General features: G+C 33.7%; 1 protein-coding gene across 1 annotated transcript in view; it reads left to right on the top strand.

The window, feature by feature from the left end:
• The first annotated feature begins 1,137 nt into the window (after nucleotides 1-1,137).
• LOC129236004 (ABC transporter G family member 23) overlaps nucleotides 1,138-25,080 on the top strand; it is a 28,714-nt gene continuing 4,771 nt past the window's right edge. The window contains exons 1-7 of the mRNA XM_054870129.1: nucleotides 1,138-1,282; nucleotides 18,894-19,265; nucleotides 19,415-19,574; nucleotides 21,255-21,517; nucleotides 22,009-22,102; nucleotides 23,659-24,053; nucleotides 24,122-24,353. Of these exons, the coding sequence (XP_054726104.1) occupies nucleotides 19,162-19,265; nucleotides 19,415-19,574; nucleotides 21,255-21,517; nucleotides 22,009-22,102; nucleotides 23,659-24,053; nucleotides 24,122-24,353 (1,248 nt within the window). The 5' untranslated portion in view covers nucleotides 1,138-1,282; nucleotides 18,894-19,161. The remainder of the gene's footprint in view (nucleotides 1,283-18,893; nucleotides 19,266-19,414; nucleotides 19,575-21,254; nucleotides 21,518-22,008; nucleotides 22,103-23,658; nucleotides 24,054-24,121; nucleotides 24,354-25,080) is intronic.

The raw sequence follows: 25,080 nt of genomic DNA on the forward strand, positions 1-25,080 counted from the left end.
GAATAGAGCAGTATCAGGTGGTCACTCATATTCATAGCGGTTTGAAAATACCAAATGGAGAAGAGCTTGGCCTCGTTGTCGGTGAATGCAACTGGCTCACCTATACGAGAGAGAAAAGAAGCAACTGTAATGTTTTGCTTAACACACTCAAACTATCCCAGTCGGTTATAGAAGCAAAAGAAAAGAAGTAAAACGGCACTCTCGACTTTAATAAATATATTGAAGCTATCGATACTCTGCGGCAGCAAATATCGTACGTTTAAGAGCCTGTGAGTGTCAACGACACTGAATTTGCCAAGATATCAATGTTTGTTCAAGCAATTATCATAAGATTGGTAATGAGCGACTGGTTGACCCCAATATATTTACTAAAAATATATTTAATGGTTTTGCGCATATTTATGCTACAGTAGCTTAGCGAATACACGTACATACATATGTACAAATTTATGTACTCAAGTGCATAAATTTTAACGAAATTTTAAATTTGGCCCATGCATACTCGTAGTTATATTTTATATGTTTTGATTATGTGCCTATTTAGACTTTGCAGCACTGGTTTAATAGTGCTAGGAAATAGCATAAAATTGCCAAAAACATTAAATTTCCATTCTAGACCTAATTAATTTGAAATGATCCTCATAAAAAGTCCACATGCTTCTAACGCCATATAAAAAATATTTCCTAGAATGTTTATTTAATATGTAAATTCGTATATAGATGTACAAGGCGGCACGTTTGTGCGCCTATCTAGATTTAGTTTACATACATACATAGGTACAATGTAAATTAACCGGCAATATTTGCGCGTCAATTTTTGTATTTTTCTTTTTTTTTTTTCTTTTTGATATCCATTTTTCTGCTGACACTCTAGTATAATAGTTTTGTGTTTTCAATTGTAAGTAAATGTATTTCGTACTCATAGTGACTCTGCTTCATGCATTGAGTTCCCTTCGTTGTTATTTCTATAATTTTACTCGCAAGTCTCTATTCGTAATTGAGAGTGAGTAAGATGTGGTTGTTGGGGCATCTATGAATGTGCGTGTACATACATACATACCTATATTTATTTGTGTATGAGCACATTTTTTCGCATGTGGAAGCAATATTGTGATTTAACATCAGATTTTGCCACGGTTTGGCAGTCGTTTGCGCGATTGCCTGGTTACAGTAACGAATTGTCTCTGATACGCGAAGTTTGGCACGGTGCGCAATCGCAACTGTTGTAGTTTTTTGTTGGTGTGCAGGAGGTGAAGGATTTACTAAATCATCTGGTTTTATGGTATGAAAAAAAATTGTTCGATTAAATTGAGGAAAGAAGTATTTTTTGTCTTGAGCTAAGAGAAAAAAAAGAGTGTTGAATGAATATAAAAATATTTTATGATAAATCAAGTTGACAAAAATTTTATATTTACACATATGTATATAATGGACTGAAATTATAGTGACATAAAGCTTGGATATACTACATTGCTGTATTCGAACTGGCTTACTAACTGCAGTGTACTTCTTTTGGGGTTTGGTTTTTTGTTTTAAGGCTTCTTAATCGGTTGATAATTGTCCATTGACAAATCGGTGTTGAAACAAAAGACTCAAGACACAAACACTGTCTGCGTACTAGAAGTTATATACATATATACATACACAAAGGCATAAGTAAGTCAGTGATTTTGCATTTATGTGTTGTTGTTGGTACTTGTGCTTCGAATTGCTGATTAACCAAAAATTACGTGCATATGTAGAAAAAGTGGAATAGCAAACATTACAAAATGTGTTAATTTTTTCCATAAAAATGCTCAAGTGTGCGTTGCACCAAGCTTTTGTTACTTTTACAGTGTATGCCACATTCATACATGCATACATATATGCGAGCACATATGAATGCTTGTTTGTATGGATGTTATGGCAGGTATGAAACCGCCTCATGTTCCACAAACTGGTGTGTAAAAATTGTGCAATTGGTGAATTCAAATGTGAATTTGTAAAAAAAGTTATAAACAATAGATATATATGTGTACATGCATATATTTATACTTGTATAAAATACAATTAAAGATACAAGAAATAATACAAGGAATAATGCACAATCTTTCTTTGTTTATTTATTATAGATGTATGTACATATGTACGTATGCATATGTATCTGTTCTAACGAGCGACTGTTATTTATTTCAAATTTCAATAAATCTCTTGCATTTATAAATCTATGCATACATACATACATATTAAATAATTATTTGACAATTGCATTGCCATTGAAGCTGAACAGTGCCAAAATTAAAACAAAAAAAAATATCCCCAAAATTCAACATTCAAAGATACATACATACATATATGCATGCAAGTAAGAAGTGAATGCACATTAATCTATGTAGTTCGACTTCCTTGTGCGCCAGGTAGTGCTGCTAAACCTGCACCAAATGTAAATAAACCATAACTACAACTAAAAAATGGCACAGCTAAACACCAACGGAAATAATACAAATAATGAAAAGTGCTCGCCGACCACGGTCATCAGAGTCGGTATCTCCGAAACCAGCACCAACCACCACACTACTCTAGAGAGACCATGGACACCGTTACTGTTGCGCCATCGCGCCACTAACATAATCCACATACTGTATCGTAACAATATTGGCATTTGTACACGAGTACTCACTCGACTTGGTTGCTCAGCATATTTTGTTGGTATTCATGCCACATCTAGTAGCATGCACCCAATACGAGTATACTTATAAGTTCCACATGCACTAGTCGTACCTCAAAGCGCGAGCATTTTAGCTTGGCGTCCACTTTGTTTATATAACGTTCATTTTTTTTTTTTTTGTTTTCTTGTTTTGGGTTTCTATAATTTTTATTTCATTTCGATTTTATACACTATACTGATACATATGTATGTATGTATTTAAATACATTTTCATACCACAAATTACCCAAGAAAGTTAATCTTAACTAATGAAAAGTGGCAAGATTGTCTGCCGATGTCAATAAATAAAAGGTGATCAAATTAGGTGTATCGAATTTTATATTGAAATAAAACAACGAAAACTTCATAGTCCGGGAGACAGGGGTCATTTTGACCTCATCATTTCATGCCGACTGATTTTAATACTGAAGGCAGACGCCATCCAATGGATGACGAAACCAACCATCACCTGGCTTATACCGGCTGAAATTTTTTTTATGTATTGTTAACATTTAGTAGAATAAAAAAAAATAGTCAGCTGCGCGGTAGAGAGGGAAAAACACGTTAACTGAACAGGTGAACTTGTAAAAAAAAATGGAAAAGTAGGGGTCATTTTGACATCATCATTTCTTGCCGCAATCACACCCACCGCGGGTGCGCCAGCTGACGTTCACTTTCGTTATTCATGAAAGCTAAATCACAAGTATAGTCAAGAATTTAACGGTATAAAAACGCAGTCCGAAATTGGCAATCTTTATTATTTTTGTGAAGAACCATTCATAACATTTATTTTTTAAAGATAAATATTGGTCGCAACTGCGCCGTATTTCGGCCATCCGTGAACACCAATTTTTAATGATTCGCTGGAGCACTTTGACCGGTATCTCATGAATAACTTGCAATGTTGGCTTTCAATGCCTCAACACTTTTAACAGAACGTTGATTTTTTTAATACAATTGTACGATTTGTAAACTTTGTTGAGGCGTAAGTCTTTCCATGATGAAATATCAATGAATACTAAAAAAAATTATGTATTTTGTTTGACAGTAGTCAGGCATGATCTGCCAAAAAAATCCTATTGGAAAAAGTACTTACAATCTGATCATCCTTTATTAGTTTTTTTTCTTCCTGAAAAGTTTAAATATTCGGTCATGTGGCCTTTTCGGAATTACATATTCAAATATTTTTGGGAGTTCTGTTCGATATACATATTATACATATACAAAAATGTTCATATGTTCAAATTACGTTAAATGGTGATAAGGTTTCAGTAGCTTTGAGAATAAGCAAAATGTTTTCGTACAGAATGACCCTCACAACGATCTCGAGACTTAATTGTTCATTTATTTCGTTTGGATAAATTAGTTTGTATCTGTAAGATTCGGCCCTTAATACGAGTTACACATCTGCAAGCATTTAATTATAAAATTTAAAATGTAATTATTAAACCTAAACTTAAACAAAAAATTGCGTTAAATTGAAATCCAAATAGTATATTAGATTTTAAAATTAAAATTAAAACTTAAAATTAAATAATAGATTTAACAGCCATTACATTTGGTTTAGTACAAAAACAGAAAAGAAAATTTGGGAGAAGCAGAAATAGGGAAGAAGAACAGTTCAGATGCAGATGTACTATCTTTTTACCGGAGCCATTATTGGTTGATACGTTTCAAAACTGAAGATGTAGACAGCATATCTTTTAATAGTGTGCGCTTACTCGCGGCGTGTCATCAATCTCTTAGGCGGGAGATCACCTAGATCATATTAGCTCTATTCATGAAGCAAATAGTTTGTAACAATTGTTACAAATTATCACATTTTGGTGTTCATGTACTCAAAAAACTTGCAAAGTAGGGGAAAGTGAGAGAGCAAAATAACATTTCATTTCGAGAGAAAGTTGCAAGTTTTTACTGGATAAATTTTTACTTGTAAGAAATTGCAAGTGAGGAAAACAGTGGATCGCAAAGTAAAAATAAGCACGAATTAATTAAAATTTGGGAATTGCAATCGCTAATGGAATGTTCTTCATCTGACAGCGATGATGAAATGGAACAAATTATTGTGGAGAAAATAAAATCATATGATGCCCAACAGTCGGCTCTAGTTTATTGAAACGACCCGGATTCGTAACACTTATGGCGGAACAGATATGAGAAGCTTTTCTTTATAATGTAATACATAAGTATAAAAATAATCCGTGAAAGAATACGACACAGCTCGGCAAATACCTTTTCCGCCGTTTTTATGTTCTAAATAAATGTATAAACCAACATCACGGACGAAATATTCACTCAGGAAGGTGCCCATTTGACACTGGAGTGCATTAGTTGGTCTTAACTATTACGGCCGCATTTTTCATTATTATTTCAAATGGCACGGCAAGCCATGATTTCCGTTGTCTGACAAAATTTGAAGGTGTTTTGTTTTTCGTATTATTTGAGTACCTACGAGTATGTGAAAATGAAGTGGAGCAATAAATACCAGCAGCTCCGTGGGAATTGGGAAGAACCTCTCCTCGCAATTTAATACCAGACAGGGTGGCTTTCTATGCTGTGACTTTTCTAAGCTGATACTGGATAGGATTGTTTGAGCGGCAGAGCTCAATCTCTCAGGTATCACGCATATTTTATAAGAGCGTAACAAACACGCCGTGTAATGCCTTTCTAGGAGCGATGGCTAACAGGCAATATACAGCGTACAACACTAGGCGACTACCGTGCCATATTCGAATGTATTAGCCCCTGGTGACGCTCCAGCATGCTTGTCCAGCAGGCTTATATGTGTGCGTGTCGGGTGCTTGACGCTAATATCTAAAATTTTTGATTTTCATCATGCAAAAGCCGACAACAAGTATGTGTGACACGAAGCAAGTACGAGTGTTACCCGACACGCACACATATAAGCCTGCTGGACAAGCATGCTGGAGCGTCACCAGAGGCTATATGCATTTATAAGCAATCATGTGATTAATACATCCATATATGTGTGTATGTTATGTGTACATACATACACATGCATGCAATATTCAGCAACCTGTGTTGATGCGAAATGTCTGTGTGTGTCCATAAGGCGCAAAAGATTATTAATAATAATGACTGTGACGTTCAACTCAAACAGCTACTTAAATTCTCCTTTGACCAAGTTCTTGTATGTATGTGTGTACTTACGGCCCACCTAGGCAAAGTAAATACAATTTGTTTACTATACAGTCATTAATTTGCGTACGTTCAATCATTCAATGCAATTTGATGCAAATTTGCACAAATTGCAATTGTGAAACTGACCTTGGAAAATAAATGGATATGTATATGGGATGTATGTAGATATTATATTTTTGACCACTACAACCGAATACATATTCAACTTTCGTTCGTACAATAAAAAATTGTGTGAAATTGGGAAATATCTTAATTCGCGGTTCAGTAATCAATATAGTTCAGCAACCTCTGCTTCCCTGAAGATGTGCACAAGGCAGAAGGAACTGAAGTTTTCAAGGTGACTGACTTAATTATTGCTACGGAATCCCATGGAGAGGATACAATGCGAAATGTAATAAATAAATAGATGCTGCAAAAACCATCTTCAGTATTAAACATTAAATGTTCTGCAACCGTTTATCTTTTATTTTTTCACACTTGCCATGGATTTGCAGTAAATGTTTTCGGTAGCGATCGTCTAAATAAAAAAAATCTTATTATTTCATGTTGCATTGAACACATCATCATTCTCAAACCAATTGAAAACAAGACTCAACCAACTAAATGCTATCTCATAAAACGATACATCTAAGAAAATTTGGAGGCACGATAGTAGTTCGCTTTTATATTTTATATTTTTTAAAGGTTGCAAATGATAGAGCTAAGGTAGTCTTAGGATCGTTGAGAGGATATTCGAACAAAGGGCCGCATCGTGGCAATAGCCAACTTTCGACGGTAGGCGGCCGTAGTTGCTGTACAAAGTTTAATTTAATTTAAATCCAATTAATTTAATTGGAACAATTTAATTTATATCCAACGTAAACGCATAAATTAAAGCAGGAATTTGTAATAAAAACTCAATTATAGAATAAAATTAAATTAAATTATTGCACGTTAAATAAGATAAAGTAAATAAAAGACAATAGAAAACAATAGAAAAGATTAATGTAACTTATCAAATAACATAGTTCAATTTTTTTAGTAGGAACAGTTATCTAAAATTGCATAGAAAACAGTATGTGTCAGAAACAAGGAACCGCGAGTATTCATGAAGTGTTAAAAATATATATTTAAATTTTTTTTTACATTAAAGTATGTATGTACAAAACTACAAGTCACAATTACTCAATAAGCAGTGTAGTCTCCATCGTTGTCAAGTATAGCCTGCTATCTTCTCGGCATGCTTTGGACCTGCTTTCCTGCGTAGCTCGTCGACAAATAAGACCTCGTGGTACTTTACAAACGAGTTGCTTTAAATCGTAGACTGGCTTTCCGGCAAGATGCATTTTCATAATTCCCTACACATTTACAATGGGGTTGGCATCTGGGGACTGGGAAGGCGTAATATAATTTCGGCCATTTTGAATGCGTGCAGAAAAATACCGCCTCGAAACGTAACGAGAAGTACATTAATTTTTGTTTGGTCGCGTTTACGGGAGAGTTTCGAACGACACTAACCTAAGTTAGCACTGAGCACTGAGTGGGACTATTATACAGCAAAAAGCAGAACGAAGCAGCTTTTCATGGAAGAAATAAACTCGGAGAAAACTTGGGTTCTGACATTTTTTTAAATTTTAAATATTCTTTTTCCAAGGACTTTCTTGAAAAAGAGTTTTCTTGAAAAGAACCCAAATTTAACAATAAAAAAGAACTAGAAAAAAGACCAGGCGCAGCCAAGAATTCCTGAAAATTACTTCTAATTTAGGTCGAAATAAATGTAAAAATGAAAATTAAAAATAAATAAAATTGTTCCTACTTACTTACTTATATGGTCTGATCAAGGATCACAACCCGTTACCGGATTGAGGCTAACTGCAACAAGTCTCGCCAATTTGTTACACCAAGAGATGATAGGAATCCCTCGATAGACGGGAGGTGGGGTCATTCCGGTAACGTAGAACCGGCTGCCATAGAAATACGTTCTGGATACTGTAGCAGGTTAAACTTCTACCTATCCAGAATCGACTCCGACATACTAAACATATGTCCGGCATGTGAAGGCACCCCGCACGACTCTAACCCCTTTTTCACATACCCGATCAAACCCACTCATCGAACACCCCTCTTCTTCTGGACCCAACCTGTCGAAACAGCAAGTTTCCTGAGCTACAACGTCAACAACAACAATGAATCCCTCGCTTGGTCCTTCTATCGGAAACAAAGACTTTTCACAAGTCATTCTCTTCTGACTTGCCATCTGAACAATTTGTTTACTGGAGCTTCTGCATCCATACTCACGACGTGGCCCCCACTTGCGTGGATTTCTACACATGGAACCATCCTCCATTCTGCGGAAGACTTTTGGACCTTTGCACGTTGGTGATGGAACAATGAGCTAAGACAATATAGACATAGCGCAGGAAGTAGAGATTCAGCGGCTTCGTTGGTTGGCTCATGTCGTCCGAGTAGACACAATTGCTCCGGCTCTAAAAGTATTCGATACGGTATCAGCTGGTGGTAGCAGAGGAAGACTAGGGTCTCCTCTAGATTGGAATGATCAGGTGGAGAAGGACTTGACTTCACTTGGTGTGTCCAACTGGAGCCGGTAAGCATAAGGAACGACTGGCGCGCTTTGTTAAACTCAGCGATTATTGCGCCAATCAAGAAGAAGAAGAAGAAGAAGTTTTTCGAGAATATGTAAAAGGCGCTGGTACAAGTGTATTGCACACATACTTTTATCTGAGGGGGATTACTTTGAAAATGGGAAGATAACAAAATAAATATTGATAAATAAAGTCACCTTTTTTAACAAATATCGTATGCTTGTCTACTATATTAATAACTATTTAAGCTTACAAAACGCTTTAAACAAACATTTACTTTATTGTGTTTTCATGTAAAAGCCAAGTTGAGTAGAGTTTTGCAAAATGACTAATTTAACATCGTTTCGTTTTATTATTTACAATACCAAAAAAATATTGCACAAAACCCATTGACGAATTGTGTTACAACGAAACGTAATAGAACTACCAAAAAAATAAATATAAACAAAAAGGAAACTCAACAACAACTTACACATACACTTGAATGTATTCATTTACAATGCTACCCAACCAGCAAAATCATTGTAAACGAGCTCGAACTGAATATTTTCACGAAGAAAAAGCGGCGGACAAAAAGATGCTTATGATGTCCGTTTACGAACAGTTTTCGAGTACTTTTTCACACACACACACCTTTATTTTCTATTCTTGAATAAGAAAAATAATGCTAATTAATCAGGCGAATACGGTGCTTGCGGAACGATATTAACATTATTTTTGTTCAAATAATCGCGAACAAGACGTGATGTGTGAGCTGGTGCATTATTGTGATGCAAGAACCATGACTTGTTGTCCCACAATTCCTTCCTTTTAAGACGAATGTTCTCGCGCAAACGCTTTAAAACGTCTAAATAATATTCAGCGTTAACCGATCGGCCTTGCGGAAGGAACTCCGAGTGCACCACACCTTCGTAATCGAAAAAAAAACAGTCAGCATAACCTTAATTTTTGAGCGACTTTGGCGTGGTTTTTTGGGTTGATGTACGGCCCTCTTTGAACGATTTGTACCACTGGAAAACACGTGCACGCGATAGAGCAGAGTCCCCATAGGTTGTCTGCAACATTTTTAAGGCGTCTGAAGCCGAAATTTTGTTGGAATAACAAAATTTCAAACAAATTCTTTGTTCAACTTGAATTTCCATCGTTAAATTCGAAGAACACACTCGAGCTTGACTTGTTTACAGTAGCACAGAAAACAAACTATGTGACATATCACGCTGAAATTTGCCATGTAAGCTTATAACAGTTCTACCAAAAAACAAAAAATTTATTTTTGCCATACATATGTCATCCGGGGACCGTTTTATTGATAACGTCTCGTTTATATTTGAGTAGAAGGTATATATGTCTATTTTTTTGTATTATCGTTTACGAGCTTTTCTCCAACTTTTTACTGTACAAAAAATCCTCGTAAAAAACCTCAGTAAACTGTATGTTTTTTTGCTGACTGGTTAGGCACTAATAAATATATATTACACATACATACATAATATGTACGTTTAAGTAGTAATAAGAGTGTTAACATACTGGCTATATAAATATTATAATACATACCTACGAAATATGCAAGAAGTAGGCAGAGTCACAGTACGTATAGTTGGATTGGCTATTAATGTAAAAGAGAGTTACGAGGTCAGCTTACAAAAAAAAAACGAGTTTACCAACGAAAAGAGGTAAAGACTGGAGAAGCAATTAAGTAGTAAGTCTCAGTATTGAGAAGCACTCAATAAAATGCAGATATTACAAAACTCCGTTTTAATAAAATGCGTAATAAGTAACGAACAAGTACACACTAGTAAAACAACTAAAAAATAAGGGTTATTGAAACCCAAAAATTCCCTACATCAACCTACATAAATATGTTTCTATACATACATACGTACATATACATATGCATATCATACCTAGACATATACTGTATACATACATATATATGTATTTATACGTATGCATGTATCTGCATAGATGCATAAAAACAAGTAATGCATGAAGTAAAAATAAATAAATCCTCCAAGGTTGTCAGCAGGTTTATAATACATATCATCATTGCGTCGCTGCCTTGCCGGCTCTACCATCGAGTTTTGTGCAATGCTATAAAGTGTCGAAAATGAATTTAGTTGACGCTGCTCAATTTAATTGGCACACATGGAGCAACCGTTTTATGAGCACAAATCAGCTGGCAGAGAGCGGCAGCCACCAGTAAAACTAAAACCAAAACCAAAAGCAGTTTCTTTAGTGCTAAAACTCTGTGTTATGTTATTATCAACTGGAGCAAGCAGACGATTTTGACACATTTATGTAGTAGGCAAGCGATGATTTATAAAAAAAGACAGAAAATGATTTATCCACTTCAACTCACCAATCCACAATCTGAAAGTATTAACTAATTTCTACATTTAACATATGTATGTGAGTATGTATGTATAGTATGCATACATATCCCAACAAGCATTTCTGTAAGTGTTTTAACCGTAAGCTGAAGTAAGTTTGCTGTATTAAGCGTTAAATAAGCGTTTTTGGTATTAAATTTGTTCAAAATTTTTGCAATTAAAGCATGTATGAGTGTTGAGAGCGAACGTTTATATTTATATCACTTGGCTTTAAAAGTGGGTCGTAAATGTTTACAACAAAAACCAGAAAAAATAATATTTTCTCACGAAGCGCAATGCGACTAAAAATATTTAGAAAGAAATGTCGTGTTTAAAAAGTGAAAAAAAAAAATGTTAATGTACTTATGACAAGGCTGTAAATGAATTCAGGCTAACACGGATTACCCAACTCAACAAATACTCTTCGGTAAATGCCATAGACAGAGCAGAAGTGTCCGCCCGCCGCTTAGATGGATTGACGGTGTAGAAGAAGACGCAGGCTTATTGGCATTTCGGGAGCTTGCCATTACCTCACGATAAACCACTTAACTTACACTTACATACAAATTTTCATAACACCTTTTCCATTTCGACTGAGGAATCTGTAGATGCTTTCCAGTTCAATTGAACCGGGCTCTCTGGTCAAAATAATGAGACACGTATTTTTTTGTTCGCCCGGAAAAAAATTTTTTCAAGAATTATCGACAATTTTGTTTTTCGGTTCAAAATCGATTTTTTTTAATTATATAAGAAAAAAAATTTTTTAAATGCCTATAACTTAGTCAAAAATGAACCGATTTTAATAATTCTGGGTTCAAAATGATCGCCATTACTTACACGAGCGACTTAATGTAGAAAGACTTGCAAAAAAGTAGTTGACATTTTTTTATTTAGCAAAAAAGAAAAAAAATTGAAAATTTTTCGAAATTCAATATTTCAAAAAAGGTGCTTTTTTTTATAACTTTTTCCAAATCAAAAGGATACATCAAACTTCAATTGAGCTGAATGCCCAGTAGCTAAAATGAGTTGTTTTTGAGTAAAAAACCTGTTTCGCACTTTTTGTTTTTTCGAAAATAAAAAATTTTCAACTACTTTTTTGCAATTGTTTCTACATGGAGTCTTTCGTGTAAGTAATGACAATCATTTTGAACCCAGAATCATTAAAATCGGTTAATTTTCGACTAAGTTATAAGCATTAAAAAAAAAAAAATTCTTATATAATAAAAAAAAAAAATCGATTTTGAGCCGAAGAACAAAATTGCCGATAAATCTTGAAAAACAATTTTTTCTCATTATTTTGACCAGAGAGCAACATATTTGAGTTACATCGAAATCGAAGAACATGACCCGAATAGCCCTGTCGAATTGAAATGGAAAGCATCTGTAGAATATGGGATTCTATGGTTTGATGTCAACAAAGTTTCTTCCGACAGAGAAGATCGTAAATGCTTTCTGAGCAGAAATAGAAAGAAGCCGTCTAAAGTTTTTATTAAATGAAAATAATACGAAATATAAGTTTTGCAGAATGGTCAGTTGCACTTCAGAAACGGTCAGATGCAAAATACAAAATAGTACCTCAAAAAGTGTTTGATATATTCAATATACATATAACTTCAGTATTTTTGTATATAGTATAATACAATATATATATTTTGGGGGAAAAAAATCAAATATTTGTTCATAATATTTTTGCGCAAATGATTTAAAACTGTTTTATGGTCGATCTTTAGTTTCTGGGCGATGCTACGACTATTTCGATTATTTCTGTGATATTATCGACATTTTCTTTAACATCAAAAATGCCTGAACGGAATCGACGAAACCAAAATTGGGCGTAATTAGCTGTTACAATAACGGTACCATAAACACCATTCACAATTTCAATGGCCTCACCTGCATTTTCGACTTTATCTAAGAAAAACTGTAAAATGTACTGAATTTTCTCTTTGTTAACATGCATTGTGAACACCCTGTATCTGGCAACTGAATGGGGCAAGCAAAATAATTTTTTTAGTATGAAATGTCTCCTTGAGAACGAGCATAAACTTTAAATTGTTTGATTGATACTTTATGAGATATCGACCACTACAGCCATCTACAAAAAAAGTAACTCACCAAAAAAGTAACCCAAAATAATATAAGTATGTATCCGGCAGCCGCAGCTAAAACCCACTGTGGATATGATAGAAAAAGGCTTTTTCTCATAGCCGGCGCCCTTCGGTATGCATTGGAGCCATGAAAAACTCCTCATAAAAGCCCTCCTGATTCCATCCATACGATTGATGGAATATCCATACTACTGAAGTAAAGTGAATTGTGAATGAAATGTGTATTTATTTTAAAACAATTTCTGTAGTTCAAAACTTAAAAAAGTGGGTGGATAAGTGAACTTAATTATGAAGATTTATGTTTTACTATTTATTATTTAATTCATTGCATATTTTCTGATCATTAGTACTTAGTTGATTTACCGTTGTTGTTGTTGTTGTTATAAATATACGAGGAATGTTACTGAAGTGACAGCCCTTGGCCTAATATAAATCTGGGTCGTTCCGGTTACGTTGTCACTTTGCGCCATGCCACAACCTAACTTCTATTGTCCTTTAGCCTCTCTTTCGCCATTTCAGCCGTGATAGTCTTGTGGCATTTCTTCACGGATGTATGGAAGCATGATCTCCTGTATAACTTACTTCTACATGTGTCGATGTAACATTGACTTGATCTAATAAATTGACTCAAATTCATAAAAGTAAACTACACCTAAATCATTATACGAGAATCTGCATATTTAATCGTTTTAATTGTAAGTTTCGGTACTCTATTTTGTGATATTTATTCTTTGTTCTAAATTTTATAGCTTTAGAGCGTCATACAATACAAGTAGAGTTACATAAAAATGCGGCCATCACTACTTTCCTGATTATGAGCTTAATTGAATTAATAATTGAAAAACAAAAATAATAGATTATCTTTTCATATTTGACTTTTGAAAATTAGGTACGCGTATTCTATACCAGCTCCATCATGTTTTTTTTTATACAAAACTCATACATATAGAATTGTCCATATGCATTTATAAATATATATATTATATATTCCTACATTCGTATGTCTATATATGCATATATTGAATAATTCCTTGAAAATAAAATAATAGATTGTGCAAACGAGATTTGAATACTAATTTCTCAAAAAATTAAAATCAGAATCTACAAATAGAATCATGCCGAAGTGCATTCGCAAGGGATGTATGTATGTTTTATATGTAACTCAAGTAGTAAAGTACTGTACTGGCCAGAAGTATTGAACAGTAGAAGATTTACTCAATCTGAACGGCCCTAACTCCAAAAATTAACTTCATTTAAAAAAATATAGTTACGCATTAAAACATTAGAATACCAAAACGGTAGCAAAGTGTACTTCAAATTGCAACAATGTATGTATCATATAATATTTTTAATAAATGGATAGTGTGATTCTAAAAAATAAAATTGCGTTTTGCTTATTTTGAAGGGAAAGTTCGCTTTTGGTTATCTTCGAGATAGTTTGTTTGTAAGTGTTTTGGGAAAACTTATAATCTTTCGTATGCTCTATTTTCGAAATACTGGCAAGCACAAGACTTTAGATTACATCAAAAGAAGTTTTAAAGTCTTGCCAAATTGACTAGCAAGCTCACGGAATGTATGTATTCAGTAAACACAAAATACAAGTTTATTCCCCTCAAAAGTGATATTAACGCCTTCAAAGTACTCCGCATCAACTGCAACGCACTTATGCCAGCGTTTGATTCAGCTCTTCGGTATATCCATCAAAACCGACTTTAATTTTTTCATTACTTCCTCTCGGCTGTTAGAACTCGTTCGCTGCAGTGGTTTTTTGATTTGATCAAACAAAAATGACAGGTATTCAGGATGGTATTCGTTTTGTTTTTGGTCAAAAATTCACGAATAATGAAAGCCCAAATAATAGTCCTTTTTAACTGGCAAAAAATCGTGGTGTACAATACCGTTGTAATCCATAAAAACTGTGAGCATCGCTTTCTTTTTTGACTAAAAACGGCATGTTCTTGATTCATTCGGAGCTCCCCACTCACTCGCCTGATGTCTGGATTGCGTATCGTACTCAAAAGCTCTCCAGTAATGATGCGTGTGATGAGTGTTGGGTCATATTCAGTATTGGAAATCATGTCTTTGGCGATATCAACACGGCCCCTTTTTTGCATAAAATTCTGAATTTCAGGTCCTTTGCACCAATACCACCTTTACACAAACTCAAATATTCACTACAATATCCTGAAGAGACCTATAAGTAGTGTTCAAGTCCTCTGTCAGCTCTCTCGGTTAATTTACGGTTATTTATCAACTTTCCTCTTACTTTATTGATATTTTTGACAGTTTTCGATGTCGACGGTATTTACACAAAACTGCAATTGTCACACTGTTTATTAGACAGTGTTTGTTTTTTTTTTGTTCAAGCTCCGTATTGAAAAATGTGGTTGTATTGAAATCTTTAGAGTATGCAAAAAAAAACTAGTGCAAACTCAAAGAAAACAACGGTATAATTCACGTTAAAGCAAGCTCTTAAATTTATGCCTCCTGGTATTTGCAAAGTAATTAGTCCATAGACTTTGCCTATTGCACTATAGATGTAATTATTCAAAGTCAGAGTTCTATTAAAAGATATGCTTAGGTTTTTTTGCAGTTTCCATTAATTTTATTCATTGCAGTTGGCAATTTTAATTGCCTTTCTATAAATACTTATGCATTGTGATTTGATCCTAGTTTTAATTATTCTGAGCCATTTTAGTGTTCGCAAGCCGAAGAATTGAAATTTCATTCAGAAATTAGAAGAATTTCCGCAGTAAAACTTGGGTTCGGCCTCCATTCATAATAAAACAAATCGGTGACCTATCGGTGGCCAATGGCAAGGAAAAGTTTCTTGTCTATTGTTTGCGAAAATTATGAATTTGTAGGTTCTCCCAATTATAGAAAAAAACAAAACGAAACTGCAGCAAGACAAAATTGAAAAAGAAGGGCGGCAAAACACCTGGATAGGTATATAAAGGGTGTTTTTTTTAGAGGTTAGGTTTTCAAGTTGGCACTACTTTTTTCGTAGATGGTCTTTTTGACAGCTGTCACTTGATTGATGCTCAGTTTGGTTTGCCATTTCATAATGAATAGACTTACACCTGAACAACGTTTGCAAATCGTGCAAATTTATTACGAAAATATGTTTATACAATAAAAATTTATTACGAAAATAATGTTTCGATTCGCGCGGTTCGAAAATAATGGTTTTTGTTCAGCGATGAAGCTCACTTTTGGTTGAATGGGTATGTCAATAAGCAAAATTGTCGCATTTGGAGTGAACATAATCCACAAGCCATTGCTGAGACGCGGTTACATCCTCTGGAATTTATTCAAGCCAGCGGCGGCGGCCACTTGCCCGAAATCATTTTTAAAACATAATGACAAACCCTTATCTTTATAATAAAGCTAAATTCTTGGCCATAACATTAAATTATATACGTTTTATTTCATCTTGAAAACCTAACCTCTAAAAAAACACCCTTTACATGCATTATAAAGGGCCTTTCAAAAGACGCGCCTAGATGCTGTTTTTGTTTTAAAATAAAGCATGCAAAATTTTAGATTCTTTCATGTTTCACTACTTTTATTCAAAATACATACGACTCTTAACAATTATATGTGAAAAATTACATCCACCATAAATGTGCACCATGGGCAAGTGTACAGGTAAAAATCCGCCAAACAGTCGATTCATGAATGCCTAATTGTTGAGGACGCCGATATATCGATGATGAAAGGAATGTTGTTCAGCAACACTACAGCAGTAACATTCTCAAGACAGCGTCCAGTTTTTGGTCTTCCAGTCCTTTTTCTATCCTCGACAGAAATTCTTCAAACTTTTCCCCAACCGACCAATTACTTATGTATATATAGTACCATCTACAAAATATAACTTCCGGCGGTCACTAATTTTTCAGATTTATGTGTTTGTTGCTAAAAATATAATACAAATGGAATTTGCGTGGCTAAGATATTATCTTACCTGTATACAATTTTTGCCAAGAAAGTTAAATTTTTTTAAAATTTGGTATATGTATGTATGTATATAGCTATGAAAAAATATAATACACAATTTGTATTTTATATGCATTTTATCTGATTCACATGACCTGCTTATGGCAAGCAATCTCAACACGCATACACGCATTTCATTAAAATCATGTTTCGGTGGGTCAAGGTTATATGCGCTAAACTTTTTTATCATTGTTATATAAAGCGCTTAATACAGGGTGGGTCAAATAAGACCCACAAATAGCAAGCATGTATAACTGTGGTAATAAAATTTTCATGTCTTAAATAAAGTTTATGAAAATTAAAGAACTATATATATGAGCTATATATGTGGCTCTTTTTAGCGAGGTTTTCCATTACATAACGTGATTTTGTAATATATGTATATTTGTCAACTAAATTTTTTGTTTAATTTTTTAATAAAATCAGAATTTTTTGAAATTAAGCGTTCTCCAAAAATTTGACGCAGTATATCCGTAATTTACCTAGCAGTGTGGGCAGTTGAATATAAATACTCCTCCGCAAAAATCATTATCAATCATTGTTCTGTAAGATGTCCAAAAATCGTTTCTGGCGTTTCAACTTCATTCTCAAAGAAATATCAGCCGATAACTTTTTAGGCCATAACACCGCTCCAGTCAGTACATTTGAATGGTTGCAGCTGATACTGGTATGTTGCCCTTGGACTTTCTGAGCCCCAAAATCTACCGTTTTGATTGTTGACATAACCACTTTAATGGAAATGCGCTCCATCAGGCATCAAAATATTGTTAAAAAAATAATAATTTGTTCCAACGTTAAAATTTGGGCAATGTTGTTCTGCAAGGTAGCGCAAAATTAATCACCCTCTCGGAAGATTCATAATTTTTGCAAATAGCGTCGTACGTCAACATTTTGACGCTTGTGAACTAGACGAGTTGAGGCAGTTGGGCAATTCGCAACACTAACGTGTTGTTGTGTACTGTATATAAATGTTTATACAATAAAAATTTTCAAAAATTCAAGTATAAACTGCAAAAATAAAAAAAAAGAGTTATATATAAAGGAAATAAAAAAGTTTTTTTTGTGTTTAACAGTCATTGCTTTAACTTGGCTCACCCTGTACAAGAAAAAGAAGTGTCAATTCATGTTTTCTTCTTCCGAGATAATGAAAGATTAGCATTCTAATTGTTTATTTGCAATTAAGTTGATATAAATAAAAAAATATTAAACTTTTTTTTAATTTTGGAAATTTCAAATTTAATATTCTTTATAATTTTTAAAGTAATTGCATTACCTTCAGGGCCATTAAATTAAAAAAATTGTATAACATTTTTTTAATTTTTTTAAACACCAATAACAGTGCAGTTTGTTCTGCATCCAAATCCCAGTATGACCGGTCACCTCTTCACAGGCATAGAGAAATTGTATTAAGATCATAAAAAAACTATTTAAAAGAGTGTTTTATTCGAAGTCTTTGTTTGTACCGCTTTTTATAGCACACATAGAGGTAAAGCTCACTAAACGATACTACGATTATTCAGGAAAACGAGATAAAAAAACGTCCACTTAAAATAAAAATAATTGAAACATTCTGGCAATTTTTAATTATGATTTAACGATAATGCCTTATGAGTATGTCCACGTTTCTCTTATAAATTTATGCATAGAATTTTATCCAATAACGACGTTGTGAAATTTCATCAAGCTCGTAATAAAACGAAAATTACACAAAGAATAAACTGTCTCCTGTTATTTATGTCCATTTATATAATAGATGATGAAGATATGTACATATGTTTATATATAAGTATGTATAAAAAAGTAATGATTTGAATTGCAAGTGGTAGGGAATTACGTATCAATGTATATGAATTTTTATTAAAAAATACAATATATAAAAATTTACAAAGCATATATCTATAATCTAAGTTGTATGTCTGTATATATGTTTGTAAATAAATTTGTTTTCATGAAATCAGTGTTCTTATTTTGTTCCTCTTTTGTTTTCCAGTTTGTACACGGTTTGAATAATTTATGCCGGTCTCTATTCTAAAGCCAGTGTGAGCAGCACAGAAACATCAACTGCTTCAGCGATATACTAACACCACACCACTGCTGTTAATGAACAGCTACATTTACATGCATGCTTATACTTTTGTATAAAACTGGCTTACACTGGTCCCAGACGAACCACTCCTCTCTATCGAATCATCTCATACAAATAACTAATTTCAATCCTATACATAACGACGAGAGCAGCAACGCCAATAGCGGTCAATATGGCAGCCGTAGAAGTGAGGAATGGATACAAATACTATGGCAGCAAATCAAATCCGAAGATTATTCTTAATTATTTGAATATGAATGTAATGCGCGGCTCAATGTGAGTAAAAAGTTCGAATTCCAGTCATTTTCAAGCGGGAGTTATGGGTTCATACATACATACAAAGTATAAACATATCTACATACCTTATGGATGAGCACTTAGTTCTGCCACAGTTATAAATAATCGTAATTTTTGTAAATTCATAGATATGGCCTTCTTGGAGCTTCAGGTTGCGGCAAAACAACGCTGCTCTCATGTTTAGTAGGTCAGCGTCAGCTTAATAGCGGCGAAGCCACAGTTCTAGGTATGAAGCCCGGGCAGCCAGGCAGCGGTATTCCGGGTGCCCGCGTCGGCTATATGCCACAGGTGAGTAATGTTTAGGAAAGTTTGAGCATTGAAATGTACATTACCTTAGTTATTTTTTATGTAGTTATGTATCTTAGTTATTTTTTTTTGTAGTTAATTATGTATGTACTGTAGTTACATATGTACATTTCTGTGCTTGAAAGTAATAACCGCCAAAGTCGACTTAAGAAAAAAATCACCGCAAATTAATGATGGCGTTGATTTTCACCGAATTTTTTTTTAACATTAATAGTTTTAAAACTGTCATTAAAATTTGGCCTTGCTTCAACGATATTCTATCGAAATTGGCGCCTTTGTTTTTTTTATTTATCTGACAAAATTTCTATTTAGTTTGGAGAAAAAGAAATCCATTATTTTTTCGTAAAACTTTAGCGCAAATGGTTTAGAACTGTTTTATGGTCGATCTTTAGCTCCTATGCGATGCTACGACTACCAACCTGCCGGTCAACTTCGAATACTTCTGTGATTTTATCGAAATTCCTAACATTAATTAGCTGTTACAGTACCGGCAACATAAACACCATTCACAATTTCAACGGCCTGGCTTGCGTTTTTGCCTTTATCAAAAAAAACTGTACCGAATTTACTCTTCGTTGACTTCCATTGTTAACACCCTGTAACTCACAACTGAATGGGACAAGCAAAAAATAGCAAACGTTTTTTTAGTATGAAATGTCCCCTTGACAACGAGACAAACTTTAAATTGTTTACGAGATATCGATCACTACAGCCATCTACCAAGAAAATAATGAACTTCTTTTTCCTCCCAACTAATAAAGGGTGATCAGATTGGAGGTACTTTTTCCAATAGGGTTTTTTTCACAGATAGCGCGTGACTACTGTCAAAGTACTTTTTTTTTTCAATATATAAAATCAAACCTTTGGACTTCTATTTGTGGTGGTATGTAAAATCGAAATGTTTTGTGTATAAACCAGCTTCGATTGAGGCATTGAAAGCTAACATTACTAAAGTAATTCACGGGATACCGACCGAAGTCCTCCAGCGAGTCACTAAAAATTGGTGTTGGCCGAATTACGGTGCAGTTGCGGCTAACATTTGAAAAAGATTATCTTTAAAAAATAAATGTATTGAATGGTTCAACGCAAAAATATTAAAGATTGCCCAATCGATATGAATTTTCGTTGTTTTAACCAATTTACAATCCGATACCACTAAAATTGATCACCCTTTATTAGAGAGTATGCATGTACAATTGGTTACGTGATAGTTCCCCCGATAGTTGAGTTTGACTTGTTTAGAGAGTGTTTTATGGAATTTTTTCGAAATTTTTAGAACAAAATGTCCGAACGATGTACCGAACGACGAACGACGATTTCTTTTTAATTTTCTCTTTTTTTTGTAAATTTGTATGTATTAGAAGAGCGAGTTCATGGACTAGAAATATGGGCTGAAATCACGTAAATGATAAAAGATAAAGTAACTCCACCAACTCCCTAGTAAGCATTCAGGCAAAAACGGCTATAATAAACGAGCACAGTGATGCAGAAAAAAGGTGTAAAAAACTTCTCATTTGGATTTATGTCCAAAATGTTCACTAGACTTTTGCCAGTAATTAATATTTTTCGACTTTTTAAAACTATTTCTATAGTATACAAAAATATATTTAGGTATTTCGCATTATTATTTAATTTAATTTTAATTTATATAACAACTAACAGGAAATTGCGCTTGTCGATGAAATGACAGTTAAAGAGACAATATTCTACTTTGGTCGCATCTATGGCTTAAAAGAAGAGCAAATTCGAGAGAAATTCAAAACATTGCGTTCACTGTTGCAGTTACCACCCCCGAAGCAGCTGGTGAAGAATTGTAGCGGCGGTCAACAGCGAAGAGTCTCTTTCGCATGCGCTATGATACATGAACCTGAATTACTTATACTGGACGAACCGACAGTAGGTTTAGATCCTATGCTGCGTGAAAAGTAAGTGCCTAGCCATTTTTATACTGAAGCATACTAATATTTATATTATATTTAATTTTCTTTTCTTTTCTCTCTCTGAGTTGTCCTGACCTTAAGGCCGCGAAAGTGACTTAAAAATAACTTTTATTTTATTATCATATTCTAACTTTTGATTATCCTATCGCTCATTTGCTGCAAGAGTGTCATAATCAGAAAAACCAAAACGGCTTCAAAGAAAGTTTTGAATTTACTATGCCTCAAATAAAAGTAAAAAGACATTTTCATCTAATGAGATACTGTCGATATATTTGATATCGCCATGCATTTTTTGCATAGCCTAAAGGAGGAGGTCATTTCTACATACTTATCTATTTTTTTTTTTTTTCATTGGCTAAGACATTCTTTCTGCGAACGACGATATGTATTTGTTATATTTTATTCTAAGCATAGAAAGCCTTTGAACCTTTATACATTTCATAATCTAAATAATATTTATATTGTTTCCCACATAGAATATGGGACTTTCTTGTAGATAGTACCAGGAATAGCAAAATGGCTGTGATCATTACTACACATTACATTGAGGAGGCGAAAAAAGCCAATTGCGTAAGTAGATTCAATAGCAGCGGCTTAAATGCATACGTACCAACATCTGCGCATGTATATGCGAGGGTCGTTTGAAGAGTCCGTGCAAAGTCAAAGAGATTTCAAAGTCTGTGACACCAAGTTTCAGCCTGATCGGTATATTTATTTGTGTTTGGCGTTCGTTTGAGTCGAGGAATTAGACTACTATTTATTATCCAATTTGAAGAAATGGCTATCGGGAAAATGATTTCATCAAATGAGGCGGTGATTGCAAAAACGAATGGCTATTTTTCAGATTTGGACAAATCCTATTATTCCAAAAGCTACAACAGCGTGCACGAAATATATTAGCCTAAAAGGAGACTATTTGACGCAAAAGATCTATTAGGTCGAATTGTCGGTCATTGGGCACACTACAGATGCAAAAAGGAGACTATTATCGAAATATAAAAAAGGTTTACCCCAAACTATTAGGTAGTTTTTATTTTTGCACGGACTTTTCAAACGACCCTCGTATAGTATGTACGTGTATATAAGAGATGTTTATTCGAATTTGGGATATAGCTGGTGTTATTCGGAATATTACTTATATTTTTTACTTGCACGTTAAAGCGGCATACAAAAATATAATCTCTTGGCAGTGAAGTTCGCACTAAACATAAAAGCTTTCTTTTGTTCCTATGAGACATTAATAATCTAACAGGCTTTTTCTACGTTCCGAATTAAATTAAAAAATAAAAGGATACATTTTCTGCTTCTTTATGTGGTGATGTTTTATAACTCGACCAGTTACGATCGAATCAGTTCTTTTCATTCCGTTAAATCCGAAACACCACTTTTCTGTTCTCAGAAAGTTTTTTGGAATGGAAATGTAAAAAAGAGCTGTAAGAATTTTGCAAATTCATTTTGAAATGTTTAAGAATATAGTAAATAAGGTTAAATTTTTTTTTTTTGTAAAATTTTCTAATTGAATATAATTTCACTTGAAACTTTGAAACTAATTCTTTAAAAATTATGCCTAGTATATAGAAATAGGCATTCGAAAATTAAAGTTTACTTTTTAAGCAACATTTTTAGAATTTTTCTGTGTATGCAATTTCATAACAAATTGAGTTTTAGTAAGCAAGCAAGTTGCAAGTGACTATAAAATATCGTTGATTTTTTGGCAATTTTTTTTCTGTTGACGGTGGTAGGCTTTTTCTTATATATAAAAAAAATCGGTCATGTACTTTGTATGGAAGAAAATGTGTGGCACCTCACCGGGTTATACTAAAATTCAATGAGTTTTTTAACATACCTAATAAAATTCTAAAAATCCTGGTTAAAAAGTTGAAAGTTTTGATGAAATTTTATGTTCTTATATAACCCTATTTTTTATAAAAAAAAACTAATGGTGTGTTTAAAGTTTTTGAACGGGGTATAGATGAGTATAAATCATAGGGGTATTAAAATCGGTTAGGGCAAGCATCTAACATAGCTATGCATTGCACATACTTGTATACTTATATTACTTAAATATATATATAAGTACTCAAATACATTGATGATAAAAATTATTCACACAAACATCCACTTAGATCGGCTTGATGCGTAATGGTGTGTTATTGGCTGAAGATACTCCCACAAATATAATGATTAAATTTGAATGCAATTCTATTGAGGATGCATTTTTAATATTGAGTCAGAAACAAGGAGACTCAGACATAGTTCAGCCCAATAACGTCAACGCTTCTCAACCGCCGGCAATTATGCATTCCGTGGAAGTAATTGACGCAAATTCGCCAGATCCCAACGAGATATGCAAAAAATTACCATTCGTGGATGAAAATGACAATAAAACGCAACCAACTCAGCAACTGGGCAACGCACGTGAACCGGAAACAGAAAATAGAAAACGAATATTTTTTACAACGCGCGGTCGAATAAAAGCTTTGATGACAAAGAATTTCGTGCAACTCTTTCGACAGCCTTCGTAAGTTTAAAAGAGACAAGTTATTTTATATATGAAATGAATTTTTAATATGATATCTTTGTTTTCAGCGGAATTATTTTCATGCTCCTTTTCCCAATAATTCAACTATCGTGCTTTTATTTAGCCATTGGCAAAACACCAACAAATCTTAAACTTGGTATCGTCAGCGAAGAAGTTAACGACTATGCTACATGCTTTGATCGGAATCTGATAACAGTTTACAATCAAAATGACAGTTGTGAATTTGAAAAGATATCATGTCGATATATATCAGAATTAGGAGACAATATTGCTCAAAGGGTATGTATTTTTTTCAACGCTCTTTAACTAATTTTTAAGTTTAAATGGACATTTTTTGTGGAATCTGGTGCTTTGTGCACTTCTGTCCCTTGCGCGAAAATTTAACAACAAAAAACCAGAATTTATAAATTATATTCATGGTAAATTTTTTTTGGACAACACAAATCCTTTTTCGATGACAAATGATGGCAAATATTGGGTTCCTTAACTTTTTTGCTTTTTCTCTTTTTTATGAGAGAATTCTCGTTTACACTCTTCATTTGGATTGATGGCTGGTGATGGCTAATTTTTTTATCGAACACAACAATAATTGGCGCAGTTGTGAATATTTTAAGTGGAAAATCATAATATTTCAAAATTTGCTCTAAATAAAATAGACATTCCAAGAAGTTTTACTCTCTGTCTACTAAATATACGACCACCTGTCATTTTAGATCATTTCCATTTGAAACCAATTTCGTTATTGACATTTGACAATATTTAGTCTCAAATTAAGTCGTCCAAAAAATGACATCATGAAAAGTAGAAGGCCACACCTGGTAATCTGTTATTCTTAAGGCAAAAGCGTGAATAACAAACTTGCCTTCTATTAAGAAGCTTGCCTTATTATTGTTGTAGTTGTGTGACAATATATATATGTATATATTATATATGATTGGCGCGTACACCCTTTTTGCGTGTTTGACCGAGCTTCTCCTCCTATTTGTGGTGTGCGTCTTGATGTTGT

The sequence above is a fragment of the Anastrepha obliqua genome, chromosome 1 (genome assembly GCF_027943255.1).
Source record: "Anastrepha obliqua isolate idAnaObli1 chromosome 1, idAnaObli1_1.0, whole genome shotgun sequence".
Lineage (NCBI taxonomy): Eukaryota > Metazoa > Arthropoda > Insecta > Diptera > Tephritidae > Anastrepha > Anastrepha obliqua.